This window comes from Pterocles gutturalis, unplaced genomic scaffold, assembly GCF_000699245.1.
Source record: "Pterocles gutturalis isolate BGI_N339 unplaced genomic scaffold, ASM69924v1 scaffold23117, whole genome shotgun sequence".
In the NCBI taxonomy this organism is placed as follows: Eukaryota; Metazoa; Chordata; class Aves; order Pterocliformes; family Pteroclidae; genus Pterocles; species Pterocles gutturalis.
This window is the reverse complement of record NW_010108474.1, coordinates 19,143-38,596: the sequence shown is the minus strand read 5'-3', so window position 1 is coordinate 38,596 and position 19,454 is coordinate 19,143. Positions and strand designations below refer to the sequence as shown.

Sequence of the window (19,454 nt, the reverse complement as noted above, 5' to 3'; positions counted from 1 at the left end):
TGTTCAGGGTCTCTTTGCTGTGGTACTGTATTTGACACTTTTGCATATCAAATTATGTTGTTATCCCTACGTGCATTAAGGGGAAAGAATTAGGTTTATGACATGCGACAGTTCTTTGTGGTAACTGAGGGAATATTACGTGAGGTTTATCTTTAAAGCAGCCTAACATAACAGAAAATCTTATTTTCTAACAATTTTGTACACACACTTATGGGCAGTTTTAAATCATTCCTGTGTTCTCAGGAAATTTTGGAAGCTCTCTTGTAGTTGTCTGACATTTTGGATAGTTGGCTCTACCCTAAGGAATGAGGTGGCACACTTGCTTACTCTGGAGGAGTACTGGGATGATAGGTCTTTCCCCTGCCACACTGGGGAAAAACAGCTTTTTGATTCTTGTTTGAGAGCTATTACTTTAGGAAAAACAGGCTTAAACATATGCAGATCTAGTCATGTGTGATATTAAAGTGGCTGTGAAAAGAAACGTGTGTGTTTCACAGACATCTATTATTTTAATACTTACATTTGTCATGTCTATAAGAACCTTCTGTTCAGTTCAGGGTACAAGTTTCTACATTCTGCTTCTATCCAATATAGAAGTGAATCTTCCTATTAGTGATACTGAGATTTTTTTTCTCAGTTTGATGTGGACTGTATATTTATATTGCTTGCACAGGAAGTTAGAGTAACTAATTTATATATGTCTTTGATATAATTCAGCTTTACTCTGTTGCCTTGTGTAGCTTTGGATGCACGTCTAGAAGTTGGACTTGAACAGCAGGCTGAGCTGATGCTGAAAATGATGTCGACCCTGGAGGCTGATTCCATTCTACAGGCATTAACAAACACATCTCCGACATGTAACTACCTGTTGTCAAATCGTTCTCTTCACATAATGACCATGATGCTTTGAAATTTGTACTAATTTTTTCTGCAGTCACTTAGCGGATCTACAAAAAGTTGTATTTTGCTTGAATTGTCTTGTTAGGCTGAGCTTTAGAGATATTTCTTTATTCAGATTTTTGAATTATGTGCGCACATACGTATATTTAAGACATTGTGAAATTGGTCAAGTAGGCAGGATTCCTTTTGCAGTGCGTAATAGTACAATGGAGGAATTGTTTCCATTTTCTGATCTAGGTGAAAGTGAATGTGAAGTTTCGTATTTTTGTGAAGCTTCATTCTTTCATTCAGTATCAAATTTCAGTGGTTTGAAAGCTGCTTTACACTTGACAGTTTCACCTATTCATAGATGAAAGTGAACATAATTGAATACAATTTTGGACTCACCTGTTCAGTAAGCTTTATGATACGAAGGTACTCATGATGCCAGTTAACTTTTGAACATATTTTCAGTGAGTTGCAGTGCCATCTTGTTAAGATGTGCTTTTTTGTAGCTCTTTGTGTACCTTAGTGTGCATGCAGCCATTAGGTGAATGTCTGATGGTACAGTAGGTGTAGTGACATCCTCAGACTTTATTTTCTGAAAGTTTATTATTGACTACAGTAGTTTTACCATAATGCGTGAAAGAGACGTTCCAATTGTCTTACCGTAGTGTTACCAGGACGCTCCTATAATGCGTGTTTGGCAAGAACTGTGAAAATGTATTTCTGTGGGCTCTCTTTCCAGACAGTTTTTTGTGAAGATGGAGATGTCTGACATTCAAGTATGCCTTTCACAATGTAGTAGTCCAACTCCTGAGAACACTATGTTGAGGACATTCTTGTAGATTATAAAATAAATATCTTTCCCTTAAGTATAAAATACAAGGAATATGAAATTATTTTTAGCAGCTTTTACAAAATAATGCATGAGGGGCTGGTACTTTTTGTTTTGTTTTTTAGTAACTCAGTCTCCTAGTGGAACAGATGATTCATTGCTAAGAGGATTACATGCTGCTAACCAAAATGCCCAGCTGATTGTACAGTTGTCATCTATACCTATGCTGAGTGCGTGCTTCAACAAACTCTTTTCCATGCTGCAAGTCCACCATGTTCAGGTATAGAATAATGAACTTGGAAATAGTATTTCTCTGTAAATTTGAAGGTTGTTTTCTTAGTACTTAGGATGCAAGTAACCTGTTGTGTTATGTGCCTTATTGCTTATGAAGTTGTCATGGTCAACAGTACCAGTAATGTAATAGACAAGCTGCTGAGAGCTTTTATCAAATAGGACTTTTGTTACAGTGAAAAAGCGGGTATACAAGTTATTAGGTTCACTGAAAGATAATTGTTAGCTTATTAGCGAAGAGTGTCACTAAGAGTGCAGTCTCCATCTGTGGAGGTTTGCAAAACCCAGCTGGATAAACCCCCGAGCAGCCCCGTCTGGTGTCTTAGTTGGACCTTCTTTGAGCAGAAGGTTGGACTGAATAACCTCCAGAGATCCCTTCCAACCTGAATTATCCGGTGGTCCTAAATGTTAAAATTAGAAGTATGCTTTTTAAAAAGTTGTTGGTTTATCAACACTTTTCTTGATATATATAAAGGAATGCTGTGTTTCCTATATATGAGTGGTTAGGTGTCTGCCTACCTGTTCATATTTTAATTGGGTGGCTGACTCCGTCCCTCAATTGTTCTTTAAATAATTGAAAATATGGCTTGTAGGGTAAAGGACCTTGATGCTTCCTCAAAATATCTAAATAGATCTTTTCCCTCAAGGGAGTTATGCAGAGTGAGCATCAGTGTCTCTCTGATAGTAAAACAGGTTTCCCAGTAATTAAATTGGCCTTTTGAATAATTTTGATTGACCAGTAAACATCACTTGACTATATTGAGACATTTGAAAAGCTTACATGCAAACCGGTGTTAGAGATGTAAGGTTACGATACCAGCATTTCTGAGCAGTATGTAAAGCTTTTTTATGTTAAAAAGGTATTTTTTAACATAAGTTTGAAGAAACTTAAGAGAAACTTAACTGTATTTAGGAGAAATTACAAAAACATAGAAGCTTTTGCTAGTTATACTGCATTTGCTTTGAATATTATGTTTCTCAGAACCTGCAAATCCCGTAAAGAAGAATGTGTGTGTTGTCAGTGAAACAGTAGCACTTGAGAATATAGATAAAGCTTTTAAAAATCAAAACAGATAACCTTTTATGCTCTGGAGTTCTGGAAAAACACTTGAGTTTGGTCTGATAGTGGGTTTTTTTTTCCTTTTTTCAGCTTGAATCCCTTTTACAGTTATGGCTCACATTAAGCCTGAATTCCAGTTCCTCTGGAAGTAAAGATAGTGGCGCTGATATTTTCCTTTATAACGCTAACCGAATACCTGTCATTTCCTTAAACCAAGGTAAAATATGGGAAACAAATTTTCAGGAAGTGTAAGATAAAATTATTTTTTTAAGTACTGAATTTTTTCTAATAAGCGAAAAGTATTTAAGTATTCTTGGTAAGATCAATATTGGGATAATTTCTGTGTTCTTGATAATGAGCCCAAGAGCTCTTTAATTTCTTAACCTGATAAATGTGTAGCTAGTATGTAACTGAGAGATGATTCCTTGAATTTACATAATCTCCTCAGAAATGAAATTGTAAAATTTGTGGCTCTTAATTCATCATTAGTCCCAAGAGGATTTTTTAAAAGACAATTCTTAGTCTAAGGTGAACTGAGTACCTGTATGTACTTCTCTGACAAATTTCTTCTCTTTTTTTTTTCTATAATGTAATTTGTATGGTTTAAAAAAAATCTGTGATATCTTGTGGTGATAGTCCGAAACAAATGAGCATTTTGAAAGCAGAAGTTTCGTTGCATTGCTTGCTCTGAGATGGCAGGCTCTGGGCACTGCAGAAAGTTCTGCGGGTCAGTTCCTGTGAGGTGTGGTGAGGCTTTTCCTAATTCCCTGCAACAATAGTTGTCAAAACAACAAACAATAATATTAGTAATAAGATTAATAACAATAGTAAATGTAGCACCTTACAGTAGTAATAAGACATTTATGGTGATAACCTGAAGATTTAAGCTTGGAAAAACCTGTTTTTCTTGACAGCTTCAGTAACTAGCTTCCTGTCGGTTCTGGCATGGTATCCTAACACCTTACTCCGGACTTGGTGCCTTGTGCTTCATAGCCTAACTCTCATGACAAATATGCAGCTTAACGGTAAGTTGTGTGTGGTTTTGTTTTGTGGGTTTGGGTTTTTTTTTTTTTTGTTGCCTGTTTTAGTGATGTCCAGATGAGTGTCGATTCTCCTCCGAAAGACTACCAGAACTTTCCCTTTGTCGGAGAAGTACTTTTCTTGGTGCTCCATAATTTCAGGCTTCTCGAGAGTGGGCTCTTTCAATTGCTCGTACCATGGAAAGTGAAACCCCAGTGGTAGAAGAAAATATCATTATAAATAGGTTCTCAATGTCTTCTAAAAATGAATTTTAGGACTAGCTAATGATCCTTGAGAATTAGCTTTGTACTTTGGGAGGAGGTAGCAGAGAGGAAGGATTAAGGCACTGTGGGGGAGATCCATGTTTTTCTGATGCAGTAGGAATATTTTTGTAAATATGCAAGCACTAGTCATTGCTTACATTAAGCTACCTGAAAATAAGTCCCTAGAAGTTGAATCCATTAAAAAAGAAATCCAGCCCTTTCATTTAATTTAATTTCCCGATGCACACCAGATGATCTCATGATCTATATATTGCTCCATAACAAAGTAGAAATAATCTCCCTTTGTGAATGAGATTTTGCCACAGGACTGGTAGAAATTAAAGGATGTATTTTTTGAATGAAGAAGTTAAGCTTCTAAATGGCTCCTTATCATAGGGCACCTGTGGTGAGGAATGCTTTTCCGGCTTTGTCCTTAAGGCTAAAGAAGATCGTAAACAGTAAGAACTTGGAGACTGAAGTCTTTTAAAACCTATGTGTTAGACCAAGTCAGAGCTCTCTTAAATTCTGGTTTCACTCCAAACATATGACTAAAGGCAGTAATTAAAGAAGGAAGAGGTTTTTTAAAAGTTGTTGGTTTAGCACCGCTTTTCCTGATACATATAAAGGAATGGTATGTGTGATAGATATGAGTGGTTAGGTGTTAGCCCCCAAATGTGTTCAGTTGCAGAATATCTTCACTGGTGAAAAAACCACCACCAAAAATATTTTATTCAGATGTTTTCAGGTATAATAAACCTCTTCGGATGCAATAAGCCTTTTAAATAAACAAGAAGGCACCTCTGCTTCACATAATCATCATTAGCTAATCATATTTGCTGTTTCAGAAACTGAAAAAAACTTAGAGCTGTGGCTGCTCATAGGTGATTCACTAAACTCTTTTTGCAAGCGAGCATTTTAGTACGGAGAGAATCCCGCTATTGCCAGTTTTTTAAACCATTGGATTTCAAAGCCTTCTCAGAGAACCTTCTTAAGTTTGCTTTATTTAGATGAAATTCATTAATGCCATTTCATACATATGTTCACATTCAGCCATTCTCTTTTCCCCAATCTTTCATTTAAAAAGAAGAAAGGAAAAAAAAAGGGGGGTAGGGGAGGGCAGTGCTTTTACATATTCTTCCATCCATTCGAAAGGTCTTGCCTTATTTGCATTTTACGGGTAGTCTCTTTGAACCCACTTCTGACTTCTGAGCTATTGTACTCTGAAGATTACGGTTTTGGTAAGACATCAGTGAATTAGAAGATCTTGTAATGAGAAATGAGGTAGTTCTGGAGATCTCATCCTGATGTTACTATCAAACCTATTTTTTAGTTATTTTTTCAGAATCCCTGATCTCTCCAATAGTGATCAAGGCTTTTCAGTTGGGATTTTTTTTCCCCACCTGAGTACAGGGCAGGTTGGTTTTGGGAACTGTCCTATGTTGGGATTTTATGGGCAACCACTGTCTAGGGCAGGTGTGTTCACAGTCAGAAAAATCTTATTTCTATATGCTGTTAAGTACTGCTAAATGTCTCCAGAATGAGAAGTCAGGCAGTGTAACTTCTGTGCTTCAGTAACGCTGAGTAAATCTGAGCAGTGCAAGATATTTTCCAGGGGTAAACCCAATACCCCCGGCCATTTCTTTTTGGAACAATGACTTTAACTGATTACAAGATCCAGGGACAAATTTTGAGAGGATGGTGTTTAAAATTGGTATTTGATGGGTGACATCTAGAACCATTTAATGTCATGTAAAGGAAGGTGGGTAGAAGGAAATCTGTAGTGACACCTGGCTAAGAAAAATTTCTGAACTACAGTTGCTGTAAACAGCTGTCATCTGTCAGATTGTTCCCGTAGTGCATATACTCATCTGTTCCTTTAGCAAGAACCATTCGTGCTCTCCTCACATGCCCTTTTGCTTATCTGTTGTTGTTGTCGTCACCGGAAATACTGTTTGATAACAGTGTTTTGAGCATAAATGCTACCTGACAGCAGATAACGTAGATTCGTCGTGAAATCTGAGTTAGGATGTCAACCAAAACATGTCAGACCACAAATATTATGTAGAACTAAAAACTGTGGTTTTATATGGTAGTGAGTTTTTCAGCTGTTAGGAAATATAAAAAAATAAAGTGACGTAGGAAGTGATGAAAATGCATGTATTCAGTTATGGCATCAACCCTGTCATGGAACAGCAGAAAAACTATGGAGCCTTCTAATCCTGGAAGAAAATGAGCATGTGGACTTGGCTACGGCTTGTCAAGAGGAGATGGGCTGGGACTGTCAATTCCGGGGAAGTTCTAACATAACATCTGCTTGTATTAAGAAGTACAAGTCTTCCCAGGTAGCCAGATTTAATGAAGTGGTTACAGTACAGACCTAACAAGTGAAGGTGAACACAGCAGGAAAAAGCTAGAGTTTTTTCAAAGAAACACCAAGTGAACACATGAAATGACTTGAAGCTACATCCCAAATGTGCCCTGTTCACAAAAATACAAGCATACATATTCAAAAAGCTGTAGTTTCAATGGAGAGTTTGTTTTGTTCTTTTCTTTTTTTGAAAAAGAACACTGAATAGCAGTGTTGCTTGCCACACTGATCATTATAGACTTCACAGGTGATTCAAGGTCTCTGAAGGAAATGGAATAGCTTCTGTCTATGAAGGTACCATTCAGGAATGCAGGAAGAAACCTAAAAGTATGTCCCTCTTTCAGATAAAAATACAAATGTTTTGGGTGCTTCATACACTTATTTAAAAATTAATTTGGATACTGAGTACTTTTGGACAAACTCAGGTTGCATCTAGCTCAAAACTGCAGTCACGCACAAAGTTTGAATGATGCAGTTACATTGAAACAATGAACAGTTAAAGAAAACTATGAAAAACAGAATAATCAGATTAACTTCTCATTTTGTTTAGTTAAGTCAGCTGCAGCTGAATATAATTTTAGTGGCAGTGATTTGTCTGAAATTTCAAAATAGTTTAAGTGGAACTTTAAAAAAAAAAAAAGGCAGTAATATAACAGAGCTATGAGCTTAGCAAGTTAGTGTTCCCAGGGACTGGAGTGTCATTTCCAATTTCAGAAACACCCCTCAAAACCAAACAACCAAAAAAAAAAAAAAAAAAAAAAAGACCCACCAACAACCTGCATACCTAGTTTTCTTAGAAGGAAAAACAGTGTATTGTATGTTTTACTTAAGTAAACGTTCGGGGGTGCGGATCCAGCAAAGAGAAGCAAATCAAAATGTCTGTATATATTGTTTCTACAAAATGAAGCTCTACTTTCAGGAATACTTCCTTAGCAGCTGATGGAATGGTTTTGGGGGTTTATAGCTGTACTTAATGGAAAACTCTACACTCGGAATTGTAGTCCTTACAAAATGAAGCTCTACTTTCAGGAATACTTCCTTAGCAGCTGATGGAATGGTTTTGGGGGTTTATACTTAATGGAAAACTCTGCACTCGGAACTGTAGTCCTGAGTAAGCAGGTTTCATAGCTGATTTTGCTGAGAATATTTACACATCATGAAATAAATATAAGGGACATGCAGTATAAATGTTTGATTTACACTTCATGCTTAGGATGGCAGATTTAATTCTTATGTCTTTATTTTTAAGCTGGTCCAAGCAGTGCCATTGGAGCTCAGGAAAGTACTGCCCAATTGTTGGTGTCAGATCCAAACCTCATTCATGTGTTAGTGAAATTTCTTTCCGGCACTAATCCTCACGGAACAAATCAACACAGTCCACAGGTAACCAGGGATTAAAATAAGAGGAAAAACTCTTCTTAATAGGTTTTCAATACACTTGACATGAATATGTGTTACTCCTAATGTATTATATCCTTGGCTTGTTTCTTTTTTTATTTATAGTCTTAGTTGGTTCTGACAAGCAACCATAGGGAAGTTGGTGATACGCTCTGAGTAGTGATTCTATGTTTTTGCAACTTTCTGGAGGCTTTTCACAGGGAGAGAATGCCATGCAATATGTCAATGAATGTGTTCCATGTTAAGATTCCTTAGGTGCATGCATGAAAAAAGTATAATAAAGCAGTTAGTTTCCTGAAATCTTATTGGGTTGGGATAAAAATGCCAATGAAGATGAAATATAAAATTATGCTTTTATTTTCTGTCTGTTTTCTGAATTCATGTGGTGTCTACTGATTCTCCTAATTTCAGCTAATTTTTTTTTGCTTTTTGCAGCAAACTTTCCAGAAAATATATTCTTTTCCAGAACGTAAACGTTGTGCAGTGCTGTTAATTTAAAGCACGTATATGTAAATGTGTAGTTTGTGAAAAAAACATTCAGATTAGCACAGAAATGTGTTCTGTGTAAAGCGTAGTTTGCATTGCCAAAAAGTCTCAAGCTGCAAAACGAGTCTTAGCCAAAGAACTGAATTATTTGCTTCTTACTTATGGCTGGTAATAGAAAAACACATAAATTGATATAGTTCAGTGAAAACCCTGTAGAATTTTTCAGAAAGCAAGTTAAGCTACCTTAATACTTTCCTTTTCTTAGAAAATGTCATTGTTAGATACTACTTAATGTTCTTGAGGACATTCCAGTTTTATAAAACACTTGTTAAAATGCCTTTCACTCTAGGTTGGGCCAACAGCGACACAAGCTATGCAAGAATTTCTTACACGATTACAAGTGCACCTTTCTTCAACTTGTCCTCAGATGTTCAGTGAATTTTTATTGAAATTAATACATATACTATCAACAGAAAGGTAAATCTTAACTATTTCTTTGCTTTCATGCCATCTTTGCCTTTAAACAATCGGTGTGAGTGTGAATCTCAACTAAGATGTGTATGTCCTGCCTTGTCATACTGTCAAGTTATGTATGGATGGAGGTCTTGGGTGTTGCTGTAGCACTGCCAGCAGGATCTGGGCTGCTTCTGGCAGATAGAAGGGTGTGACTGGAAGCCACACACAGCCGTCCATGCTTGAGGGACAGTGAACAGAAACGTTAAAACGGTGGACTGATTTTATGTAGAGCTAAGATATAGGCCTTGTTAAAGTAATCCCTAAAATAAGGGCACTGTTGACGAGCCTACCTATTAAAAAAGAGAAAAAGTATTCTGAGGGGCTTGAATTAATGAAATTATTTCTAGATTATGAAAATAATATTGATGGCATTTTTAATGTGGTAGGATGAGATACAAGATTGCATAATCCTATTTATGTAATACACATATTTATTGCTTTGTCTTTTTTTTGTCTTCTCCTCACTGGACAGTGGGAAACCTCCTCTGGCTCCCTGTCCTTCTGTGGGGCCTATTGATTACTTGTCTCCCCACTAGTGTAAGAGAAGGAGTGCCAGTGGCCAGGGGAGAGATCAGAGCTTATGGCTTGTCCTTTGTATCTCTGCTTCTTCAAGGCTAGGTTGATGGGCACAAGATTGTGTGACAGCAGTACTCCAGAAATGTGCCAGCTGTGTGGTCTGCAGTATGTTAGGAATTGTCATTTATTTCTGGTATTGATCTGCTCATCCCCAGACAAAGGCTTTGTAGAATGAAGGATGAGCTTCCTTAGTTCCTGGCTTCCCAGTAGGTGGCACTTTGGTGTTATCTATTCTTTAATCATACAGAAAACAGTTTCAACCTTCTCTTAAGAGATTTTACCTTAGTAACATAGAATGGGTGGTATTTACCAGGTTACAGTGGTGATCAATCACTTATACAAGAAATGTCATAATACAATACAATCACTAATTCACAGTGTGTCTGAGAGTGCTTGTCTACATGCCTCAATTTATTTGAAATAAGCTGATGAGACCACTGAAAGCATAGTTTTTGAAACGTGTTAGGCTTTTTTTTTTTCTTTGAGACAAACCAAAGGTGGGACTGTAATATCATAAAATGGAAGCAAAGCACCAGAAAAGGGCTTAGATGGTTATTTCTAAAACTTCAGGGAATTATTGAAATATAACATGTCTGATAAAAACATAAGATTGATCGTGAAGATAAGCGGTATTTTACTTTTAGAACTAATGAAATGCCAAATACTTTCTTCAGGGCTGTTTCTATAAACTGTTTTGCTCTGGATTTAATTTTAAAAGTTATAGTAAGATTAATCAATGTCAAAAGGTACAAAGAAATGTATCAAAAATCAGTAACTCAAATCAAGAATTTGCACCAGTGTTATTTTAAATATGCTGATTCAACAGGTTCATTTTGTAGTCCACTAATATACGTGTAAAAGCAACTGTGAAAATAAACTTACCCTAGAAGAGATCCTTCAAGCAGTCAGTGTAAACGCACCAGCCTGTGATAGTTTGAGAACCTTTTCATGGTCTTATGTATAGTTATTATTTCGATAGCTAAAACCTGACCATTCATCTTTCTACCTCAGGGGAAAAAAAAAAACCAAAACAAAAAAACCACCATGGGAAGAAAAACCCCGTCATGATTTCCTGTTAGAAAGCAAATAATCCTAATGATACTAAGGTATTAGATGAGCTCTTCCCATGAAGTTTCCATACAAACAAATGAAACTTTTCACCCACAACTGAACAGGACTGTATTCCAAGCCTATACCTACAAAATTAACTGAATGATTAAAAAAAAAAAAAAAAAAGGTTCCTAGTTTTTTTTCAAAGGAAACTTAATCCTTAGTGATATAAGGAAAGTGGTAGCATGAGCAGGTTCTACAGGCTGTGTAATGACTAGCATATTAAAAAGTTATGAATGCTTGGCTCATGTAAAAGAACAGATTGTGCTTCAATATGCATTTCTGAAAATGGCTGGATTTTTATTTATTGAAAGTCTGATGTGCTTTTTGATACTTAAAAATCAAAGGAAAAAAAAAAACCACAACCAAACCTGCTTAACTTGTTAGTATTGAACAATGAAATATCTTTTTTCTTTTTTTTTTTTTTTCCCCTCTTTCAGGGGTGCTTTCCAGACAGGCCAGGGACCCTTGGATGCACAAGTGAAACTCTTGGAATTCACCCTGGAACAGAATTTTGAAGTTGTGTCAGTTAGCACTATTTCTGCAGTAATTGAGTCTATAACCTTCCTTGTGCATCATTACATTACATGTTCAGACAAAGTGATGTCTCGCAGTGGCTCAGACAGCTCTGTCGGTGCTCGAGCATGTTTTGGAGGGCTTTTTGCCAATATCATCCGTCCAGGTGATGCCAAAGCAGTTTGTGGAGAAATGACAAGGGATCAACTTATGTTTGACTTGTTAAAGCTGGTCAACATTTTAGTTCAACTCCCGCTTTCCAGTAATCGAGAATTTAGTGCCCGTGTTCCGGTAGCGAGCAGTACTACAGACAGTGTGTCTGATGAAGAAAAGGTTTCAGGAGGCAAAGATGGCAATGGAAGCAACCCTAATACTCAAGGATCAACTGCATATGTGGCAGACTTGGTGTTAGCCAACCAACAAATTATGAGCCAGATTTTGTCTGCACTTGGCCAGTGTAACAGCAGCGCTATGGCAATGATCATTGGTAAGTATTTTGTAAATAAAATGGAAGATTTTTTAGGATGGTAAAACGCTTAAAACTTCCCCAAACTCACAAATTGGGTGTATACATGAAGGAATGTGTCACAGAAATGACAAGGAAAAAGTGATAAGAAGTGAAAGGAAGGACAGGTATGTGGAAGAAAAAAAACCTGCCATGAGGTGAGAAACAGTAATTAAAACCAAACAGGAATGCTTTTGGCATTTGAATTTGCTGACTCTCAGAATGGTCAATGTTGAAAGGGGCCTCTGGAGATTGTCTAGTCCAACCTCCCTGCAGGGTCAACTCAGAGCCTGCCTCTGAGAGCAGGTTGCTCAGTACCTTGTCCAGTTGGATTTTTAATTCCCCAAAGATGGAAACTCCGCAACCACTCTGGGCAACCTGTTACAACGTTCAATCATTCTTAAAATAGAAAAGCCTTTTTCTTAGTTTAAATGGAATTTCCTGTGTTGAAATCTGTGCTCATCGCATGCCCCTATGCATGGGTTAGGATTAGTCTTCAGTTTGTACTACAGACACATTACCTCAATAGTTCTTCTTTTTTTAAAAATCAGTTCTCAAAAAGACAAGTTACAGTTGTGGCCCTTGCACAGAATACATAACTTTTCTATTGCTGTTTTACCAGAAATCTCATTAACATCATGTTCTGGGAGTTCCAGTCATGTATTTGTGGGTGGGATCTTCCTGCTATGAACAAGTGAAGAAGCTGATGATACTTGGAACAGCAAAATTGCTGTTTATCAGACATGTGCCTAAGGTGCATTTTCTCAGGGAGATTGTCTTTATGCGACTTGCTTATGATCTGTGATAATGACATAGAGTTATTTGCACAGATTAAACCATGGATGTTACTGCATGCACAAAACCGGAAAAACATTTTGCCTGATGAATTAACTACATTTTGGGTGTAATAGGTATAAGATTTTGTTCTTTTATAGTGATTCTTGTCTTTCAAAGAAAGGATCTTTGGCCTTTTGTGCTAGTCTCTTTTAAGCAGATGTAAAAATGTTAACCAATGCTGTTATCAGAAAACAGTATTCTGTTTAGAGGAGAGCACGTATATGTTAGACCAGTGGTTCATTTTGGCATAAAAGCAGTTGAGGAAAAAGTAGTAATCTCCAGGAGTCAAATTAAACAGCAGGCAGGGTGTGACAAGCCTGGATTGCACTGTTGGAACCTTCCCAAAATTAATGCCAGAACATCTCCTCCTTTGCTAGTTGGCATCATATTGCAAATACGCTATGAGCACTGAAAGTAGTGTGTCCTGGGAATGATGGTTTGTTCTGAGTATGTGTTTCTTTGGGGTGAAATTCAAACGTTCTTCTCAACTTGGATGTCTTTCTAAACCACCAATTTCTGTCCAGCAGTTGGTTTGTATTTTTAAAAAGGCAATTTGGAAAGATGGTGTTGTTTCAGTGTTTTTCACTGAGTTCAGGATACTGGGACAGCTGATTTCTTCAGCGGAGTGTTCCTCCCAAGGCCTTTTAATAGAGGTTGTTGAAACTAATTTGGATGTGTATTTTGGGAAGATACAACACAACTCTTTGTGGTTTTAGTTCCTTCATGAAAAACTGTATTATGCTCTTGCAGACAATTTCTATGAACAAAACATTTCTCCAAAACTGCAGCCAAAATTATATGTGATCCAAAAATGAGTTATCAGCATATAGTAGTAAAGATGTAATAGCTGGTGCAGCATGCTAGCTATCCCGGAGAGAGAAACAAGACATCTGCAGATGGGTACTGATAAGTAGTGGCTCTGGTGTCAAAATTTATGCTAATAATGATAATTTAATGCACCTGGTACTTTTATACCTACTTTTATACTGTAAAGAAGGTAGCGTGTATCTGGGAATACTAATATTAATTTATATGATCCTGAAAACTGTCCTGTTTGTAGCTTGTAAAATCCATGTAAACATTTAACTGAAAAGAAATTAAATATCCTTGAGTTCTCTCATGTGCTGTAATGGTTTATTAGGTCTCAGCTTCTGACCTTTGAACTGTTGCTGTTTTCACTAAGGTGCAAGTGGCTTACATCTCACTAAACATGAAAACTTTCATGGTGGCTTAGATGCAATATCAGTTGGAGATGGGTTGTTCACTATCCTGACAACGCTTAGTAAAAAAGCAACAACAGTGCAAGTGATGCTTCAGCCAATTCTTACCTATATGGCCTGTGGGTACATGGGAAGGCAGGTAAGTTCCCTTAGGTCTGCTGTGCGTCAAGGGAATTATAGGTTAGTTGGTACTGCAACCTATAATAAGCTCAGAAAACTGAACTAGTGCTAAGTAAAAGAAATGTTAATATTTTTCCAACCTCACTTCACTTGGGTGATGGTGAGAGAGAGAGTTTCTATAAGGACATTTTGAAATTCCCATAAGTGTTCCTGGCTAAAGGCTTGAAGATGAATTGAATGTTTTATTATGTTCAGGTGGGAAACATGTTTATTGTGCCCATATTAGTGGGTATTTTAAATGCTCAATATTGTTATTTCCCTGCTTACCCTTGGTAGTTTGATCTTTTCCTTACCACGAAGACTTCTCCTACGTAGGATATGATATTGCTGCTTTGTGGTAGAGAGTTAGCTATGGTGGCATTCCCTCTGGGATTTTGCCTACTAAAAGGGGAGACTAATGCGTATTCCCGTTGTACTAATTTTGTGTGAAACTATGTATTTCTTAACTTTTTCTTCTAGGGTTCTCTCGCCACTTGTCAGTTATCTGAGCCGCTGCTCTGGTTCATTTTACGAGTGTTGGATACCAGTGAGGCACTGAAGGCTTTCCATGATATGGGTAAGAATGTCCTGCATCAAGTAAAAGGCTTAGTGTAGATTTTTTTTTTTTGGCACTTAAAGTAGGAATACAGATATGTGTCTGGAGGAGCAAATTTACCAGCCAGGCCTTTGCATGCTTCTGAACAGTGTTGGTTTTTTTCCCTCCTGCCCACATTATACACAGGTGGTGTTCAGCTTATTTGTAACAACATGGTAACGAGCACAAGGGCTATTGTTAACACAGCGAGAAGTATGGTCTCAACTATTATGAAATTTCTTGATTCTGGTCCCACCAAAGCAACAGACAGCAGTTTGAAAGCTAGAGTGCTAGCTTCTGAGCCTGATAATGCAGAAGGAATTCACAATTTTGCACCTTTGGGTAAGTAATACTTCTTTCTCTTACATTGATATCCCCAGGGCATTCGAATCTTTATCGAGTTCTTAACCAAAAATATTGTGATAGTGTCAAATGTTGCAATACTATTAAATTTCCTAAACAGATGTGTTGCTGGTGTTTCAAGATGTTGGGGGAGCAGGTTAGCCCCTCCTCCACAGGTGATGAGACCTATTGTGGATAGGGGAAAGAAGGAGAGGGAGTGATCTGTATCTGATGTAGTCATGCATCAAGGTGGGCCCCTTCCTCCTCCCCTGGGTCAGGGGATAGCCAGTTCCATAGATACACTAAGACTCACTGGCTTCACTTAAGGCACATCAGATTTGGTGGAGCTGTTACAGAAGCGTGGCCAAGCTGGATGGCACAGAATGACCCCAAGCCAGGTCAAACAGAGCAGCAGAGGCTGGAGCATAGGCCTGATACTGCTGATGCTCCTCTCACATCTGTACCTAATTGCTCTGATGTTGCCTGCATGAACATTTTTTAGAGTTGCAATGCTGTTTTGGTATCAATACGGTGGCTGCCAGTTAACTAAAGTGCATGTGTTTTGAGATGTAGATACTCCAATATCTTACAAAGGTGCCCTTTCACCAGTAGCGTCTTAATGTTTTTTCTGTGGCTGCCCACTAGCCTAGTGTAGCCCGTGAGTGTATTCATAAACTGTGTCTCACTGTCGAGAGGGAAGAAAGGAAAGATTGTTTTTAAAATTTCTGGAAAAACTTGTCAGACAAGAGAGAAACCCATTCAGTCCTGTCATTCAAATGTAAGAGTGTCAAAAATAATGACATTTTAAAAAGAAGAGTAATGTTTTTTCTGTGGCTGCCCACTAGCCTAGTGTAGCCCGTGAGTGTATTCATAAACTGTGTCTCACTGTCGAGAGGGAAGAAAGGAAAGATTGTTTTTAAAATTTCTGGAAAAACTTGTCAGACAAGAGAGAAACCCATTCAGTCCTGTCATTCAAATGTAAGAGTGTCAAAAATAATGACATTTTAAAAAGAAGAGGTTTACTTGGAGTGTATTCATAAACTGTGTCTCACTGTCAAGAGGGAAGAAAGGAAGGATTATTTTAAAAATTTCTGGAAAAACTTGTCGGACGAGAGAGAAATCCTTTCAGTCCTGTCATTCAAATTTAAGTGTGTCAAAAATAATGAAATTAAAAAAAGAAAAAGTTTACTTGGCAGAGTAGGGGGTCATTAGAAATCTTCTACCTTTGTATTCACAAATTCCTAAAAGGTAAATGAAAGAATACTGCAAAAGTTGGTACTTGATTACTTAAGTAGTAAAAATCCTAAGCATCTAGTCTTGTTGTGCCATACTACTTGCTAAAGAGACATAGCCTATGTCTTCCTACTTCATTCTTAACTCATGCTAAGACTAGAAAAATAAGCAGCTGCTGTGGTCAGGTTTTTTTGGTTCTGGTGCCTTTTTTAGAAAAAGGTTTTCATGTGACACAAACCCTTTTAAAGAAACAGGTTTGCAGATTTTGGTTGTAAAGTCGTTTATGTGATCATTGTGATAGTTAAGCCTTTAACCCCTTCATTATGTTAACTATGAATTAACTGAGTGTGAGTTCTAAGCGTACTGTTCAACCTGCACCTTTTTGGTTGGTTTGTTTTAGTAACGAACTCTTGATAGAAAGTTTAGGATTTTGGTAGCAAGTGTACCCTAGAAAATCTTGAAGCACGTGGATATGTGAACTGCCTATCGTAAAGCAGTCTAAGAATAACAGAAACATATCTCAGCAGTTGTCGTTGTTGGGGGAATCCCATTGTCATGGGATGTTATCAATAAATTGAAACAGGTGAGATAGGAGGAAAAAAGTGTTTTCCACAGTTCGGGTTGTAAGTTAACCTGACTTTTATTAATAATCAGTGTTAATGGTGTTGCTTTTGAAGGTTCAATCACCTCAAGCAGTCCCACTGCCCAGCCTGCTGAAGTGCTGTTGCAGGCTACTCCTCCCCACCGACGAGCTCGGTCTGCCGCCTGGTCGTACATATTTTTACCCGAGGAAGCTTGGTGCGACCTCACGATTCACCTTCCTGCCGCCGTGCTGCTCAAGGAGATCCACATCCAGCCTCACCTGGCCTCTCTGGCGAGTAAGTAGATTTACTGACAGTGACGCTGGTTTGAAAATGTGAAGGGTGGGATTTAGAAATAATACAAAGAGTATAATCAGGGGAACTAAAGCTGCAGTTTGTTTGAAGAATGGCTGTAAAATAAGTTGGAAAGCTTGCTAATTCTGCTTTCCTGGAGAATGGAAGGCCCGGCCTCTGCTTGATTTCTTCTAGCTCAGTACATGTTTTGTGGCGTTAACCTTAAATGCGCCAAAAAACTTGTCAAACTTCTCAAAACTTTTCCTGGTGAGAATGTGGTACTGGTCAGGGGTCTTCAGCCAAAATGGTTGTGTACGGTGGTTGGAATAAAGCGTGAGATTTTCAGCTCTTACTGTCATAGCCCTGCTAGGGAAACGTGGCATTTACACTGACAGGACTTTTCTTCATCTTAAGTCTTTGAAATAAACCGTGTACACCATGTATCGAAATGCTCATGCATTTTAACGGATACCATTGCCCAGGTCAGATACTCCAGCTGCAGGTCTGTGGTAGTGTTTGCCTGAGATCAGTTCTGTCATCTTGTTGTGTGTCTTTAACAGGGACACAGGTTTAACACTTGAAATTCCAACCAGTACGGATTTTTAATTAGTATTAAACCTTCTTCCCTTACTCTGTAGCTTGCCCTTCATCAGTCTCTGTTGAAATAAGTGCAGATGGTGTCAATATGTTACCTTTGTCGACTCCTGTTATCACAAGCGGTCTCACGTACATAAAAATCCAGCTGGTAAAAGCTGAAGTTGCCTCAGCTGTCTGCCTCCGTCTCCATCGTCCTCGGGATGCCAGTACGCTCGGCCTCTCTCAGATCAAACTGTTGGGCCTCACGGCTTTCGGAAGCACCTCGTCTGCAACTGTCAGTAATCCATTCCTGCCTTCTGAGGACCAGGTCTCTAAAACAAGGTGAGCTCCCAGCAGCCGTGGCCAGAGGCATGTTCGTGCCAGTTCATGCTTTTGTCTTTAATTATGTTTTCTGCCCTGAGTCAGATCTTTCAGTAGCATCTCTGCAAAGGTGAAAGAAAATTAACTCTAGGAAAGCACTGAGAGTTGCAATCTGTGTTTTTAATGAGGAGGCAGTTTTCAAAAAAACTAAAGTAGCAACATATTTCTTATCCCTACTGTAATCCATGGAGTTACATAAGGATTGGAGCAGGAATAAAAATAGGACAGTGTGATGTTTTGTGGAAGTCATATCTAATATTGCTGTTCACAAACATTTGTGAAATAGGAACTGAATGCTTTTGTGATTCTGGCATATCAGCAAGATTTCTTTTCAAAAGCTTTTATTTGCTTAGGTGGCATCTTGAGTTTCATACTAATTTTTAAAATAAACATAAATAAACCTTTAAGGATTTTTTTAAAAAATAAGTGTTAAAGTTTTCCAACTTGAAATTTAATTTAATTGGCAATTTTTTGAGATTTTTCTGGTTCTGAAATTTAGCTTTCTAAATTGCAAAACTTTGCTACATTGTAATATTTCATCTTTTAACCTTAATGTTTAAAAGTTTCCCATGTTCTTTTTTCAAATTTATAAAAACCTTTCTTCTTTTGCTGGGAAAAATTTAGAGAGAGTAAGTAAATTTGAAGAATGGGAATACTGTCCAGTGTATATTTGATAAAAGCTGTATAACTGAAATTGGTCTTTGATCTTGAATAGCAGTGAAGCAAATTTTCGTAGACAAATTATACTATTGCTATATTTGTACTTCAGAAAAAGTTATCTTCAAGTCACACAGAAAGAAGGTGAGTGTACGTTCTTCACGGCTTGGAATGCTTTATTGTGGCTTGCAGCTGAGTTTTATAAGCATCTCAATAAAATAAAGGTAGTAATATGATATATATATTGAGTAAATTTGGATAATTTAGTTTTAGACGCAACAGAAAAGTTGCTGTTTTGTAAAATGATAAATATTTAGGAGTAAATCATTCCTAAAATAAAAGTGTAAACTTTATTTAAGGTCTGTATACAAAGTTTACCTTTTTTTTTGAACTGTGGAAGATAAGGTTAGCTGGAAAGTAAGTTAACCTGGTAGTTTAGAACTAACATCAGTGAAGTAATGCCATTTATTTCACATGCAACTTAGATTGCCATCTTGTGCATTATTCTTGTTTAAGCAGCATTGTAGTGTATTTTCTATAAGTAAAGTCTATCTGATGTGTTTCCAAATTGATTCAACTACGGTAGGTTTACTTTTAAAGATTTATTATTAAAGAAATGCTGAACAATGTTGTTGAAGAATAAAGAGACATGGGGGAATCAGTGTCTAACACATTTTTAATTTCTACCCTTTTTCTGTGTGCTTTATAAATCAGGTTCATGAAGATTCACTGTAATTTATTGTAGATTTGTAT

General features: G+C 37.4%; 1 protein-coding gene across 1 annotated transcript in view; it reads left to right on the top strand.

The window, feature by feature from the left end:
• BIRC6 (baculoviral IAP repeat containing 6) overlaps positions 1-19,454 on the top strand; it is a gene marked incomplete at both ends in the record, with an annotated part of 59,034 nt that overhangs the window by 20,751 nt on the left and 18,829 nt on the right. Inside the window, 12 exons of the mRNA XM_010072658.1 lie at positions 741-857; positions 1,843-1,997; positions 3,159-3,285; positions 3,983-4,093; positions 7,969-8,102; positions 8,953-9,080; positions 11,246-11,808; positions 13,847-14,022; positions 14,523-14,619; positions 14,785-14,979; positions 16,890-17,090; positions 17,726-18,005. Of these exons, the coding sequence (XP_010070960.1) occupies positions 741-857; positions 1,843-1,997; positions 3,159-3,285; positions 3,983-4,093; positions 7,969-8,102; positions 8,953-9,080; positions 11,246-11,808; positions 13,847-14,022; positions 14,523-14,619; positions 14,785-14,979; positions 16,890-17,090; positions 17,726-18,005 (2,284 nt within the window). The remainder of the gene's footprint in view (positions 1-740; positions 858-1,842; positions 1,998-3,158; positions 3,286-3,982; positions 4,094-7,968; positions 8,103-8,952; positions 9,081-11,245; positions 11,809-13,846; positions 14,023-14,522; positions 14,620-14,784; positions 14,980-16,889; positions 17,091-17,725; positions 18,006-19,454) is intronic.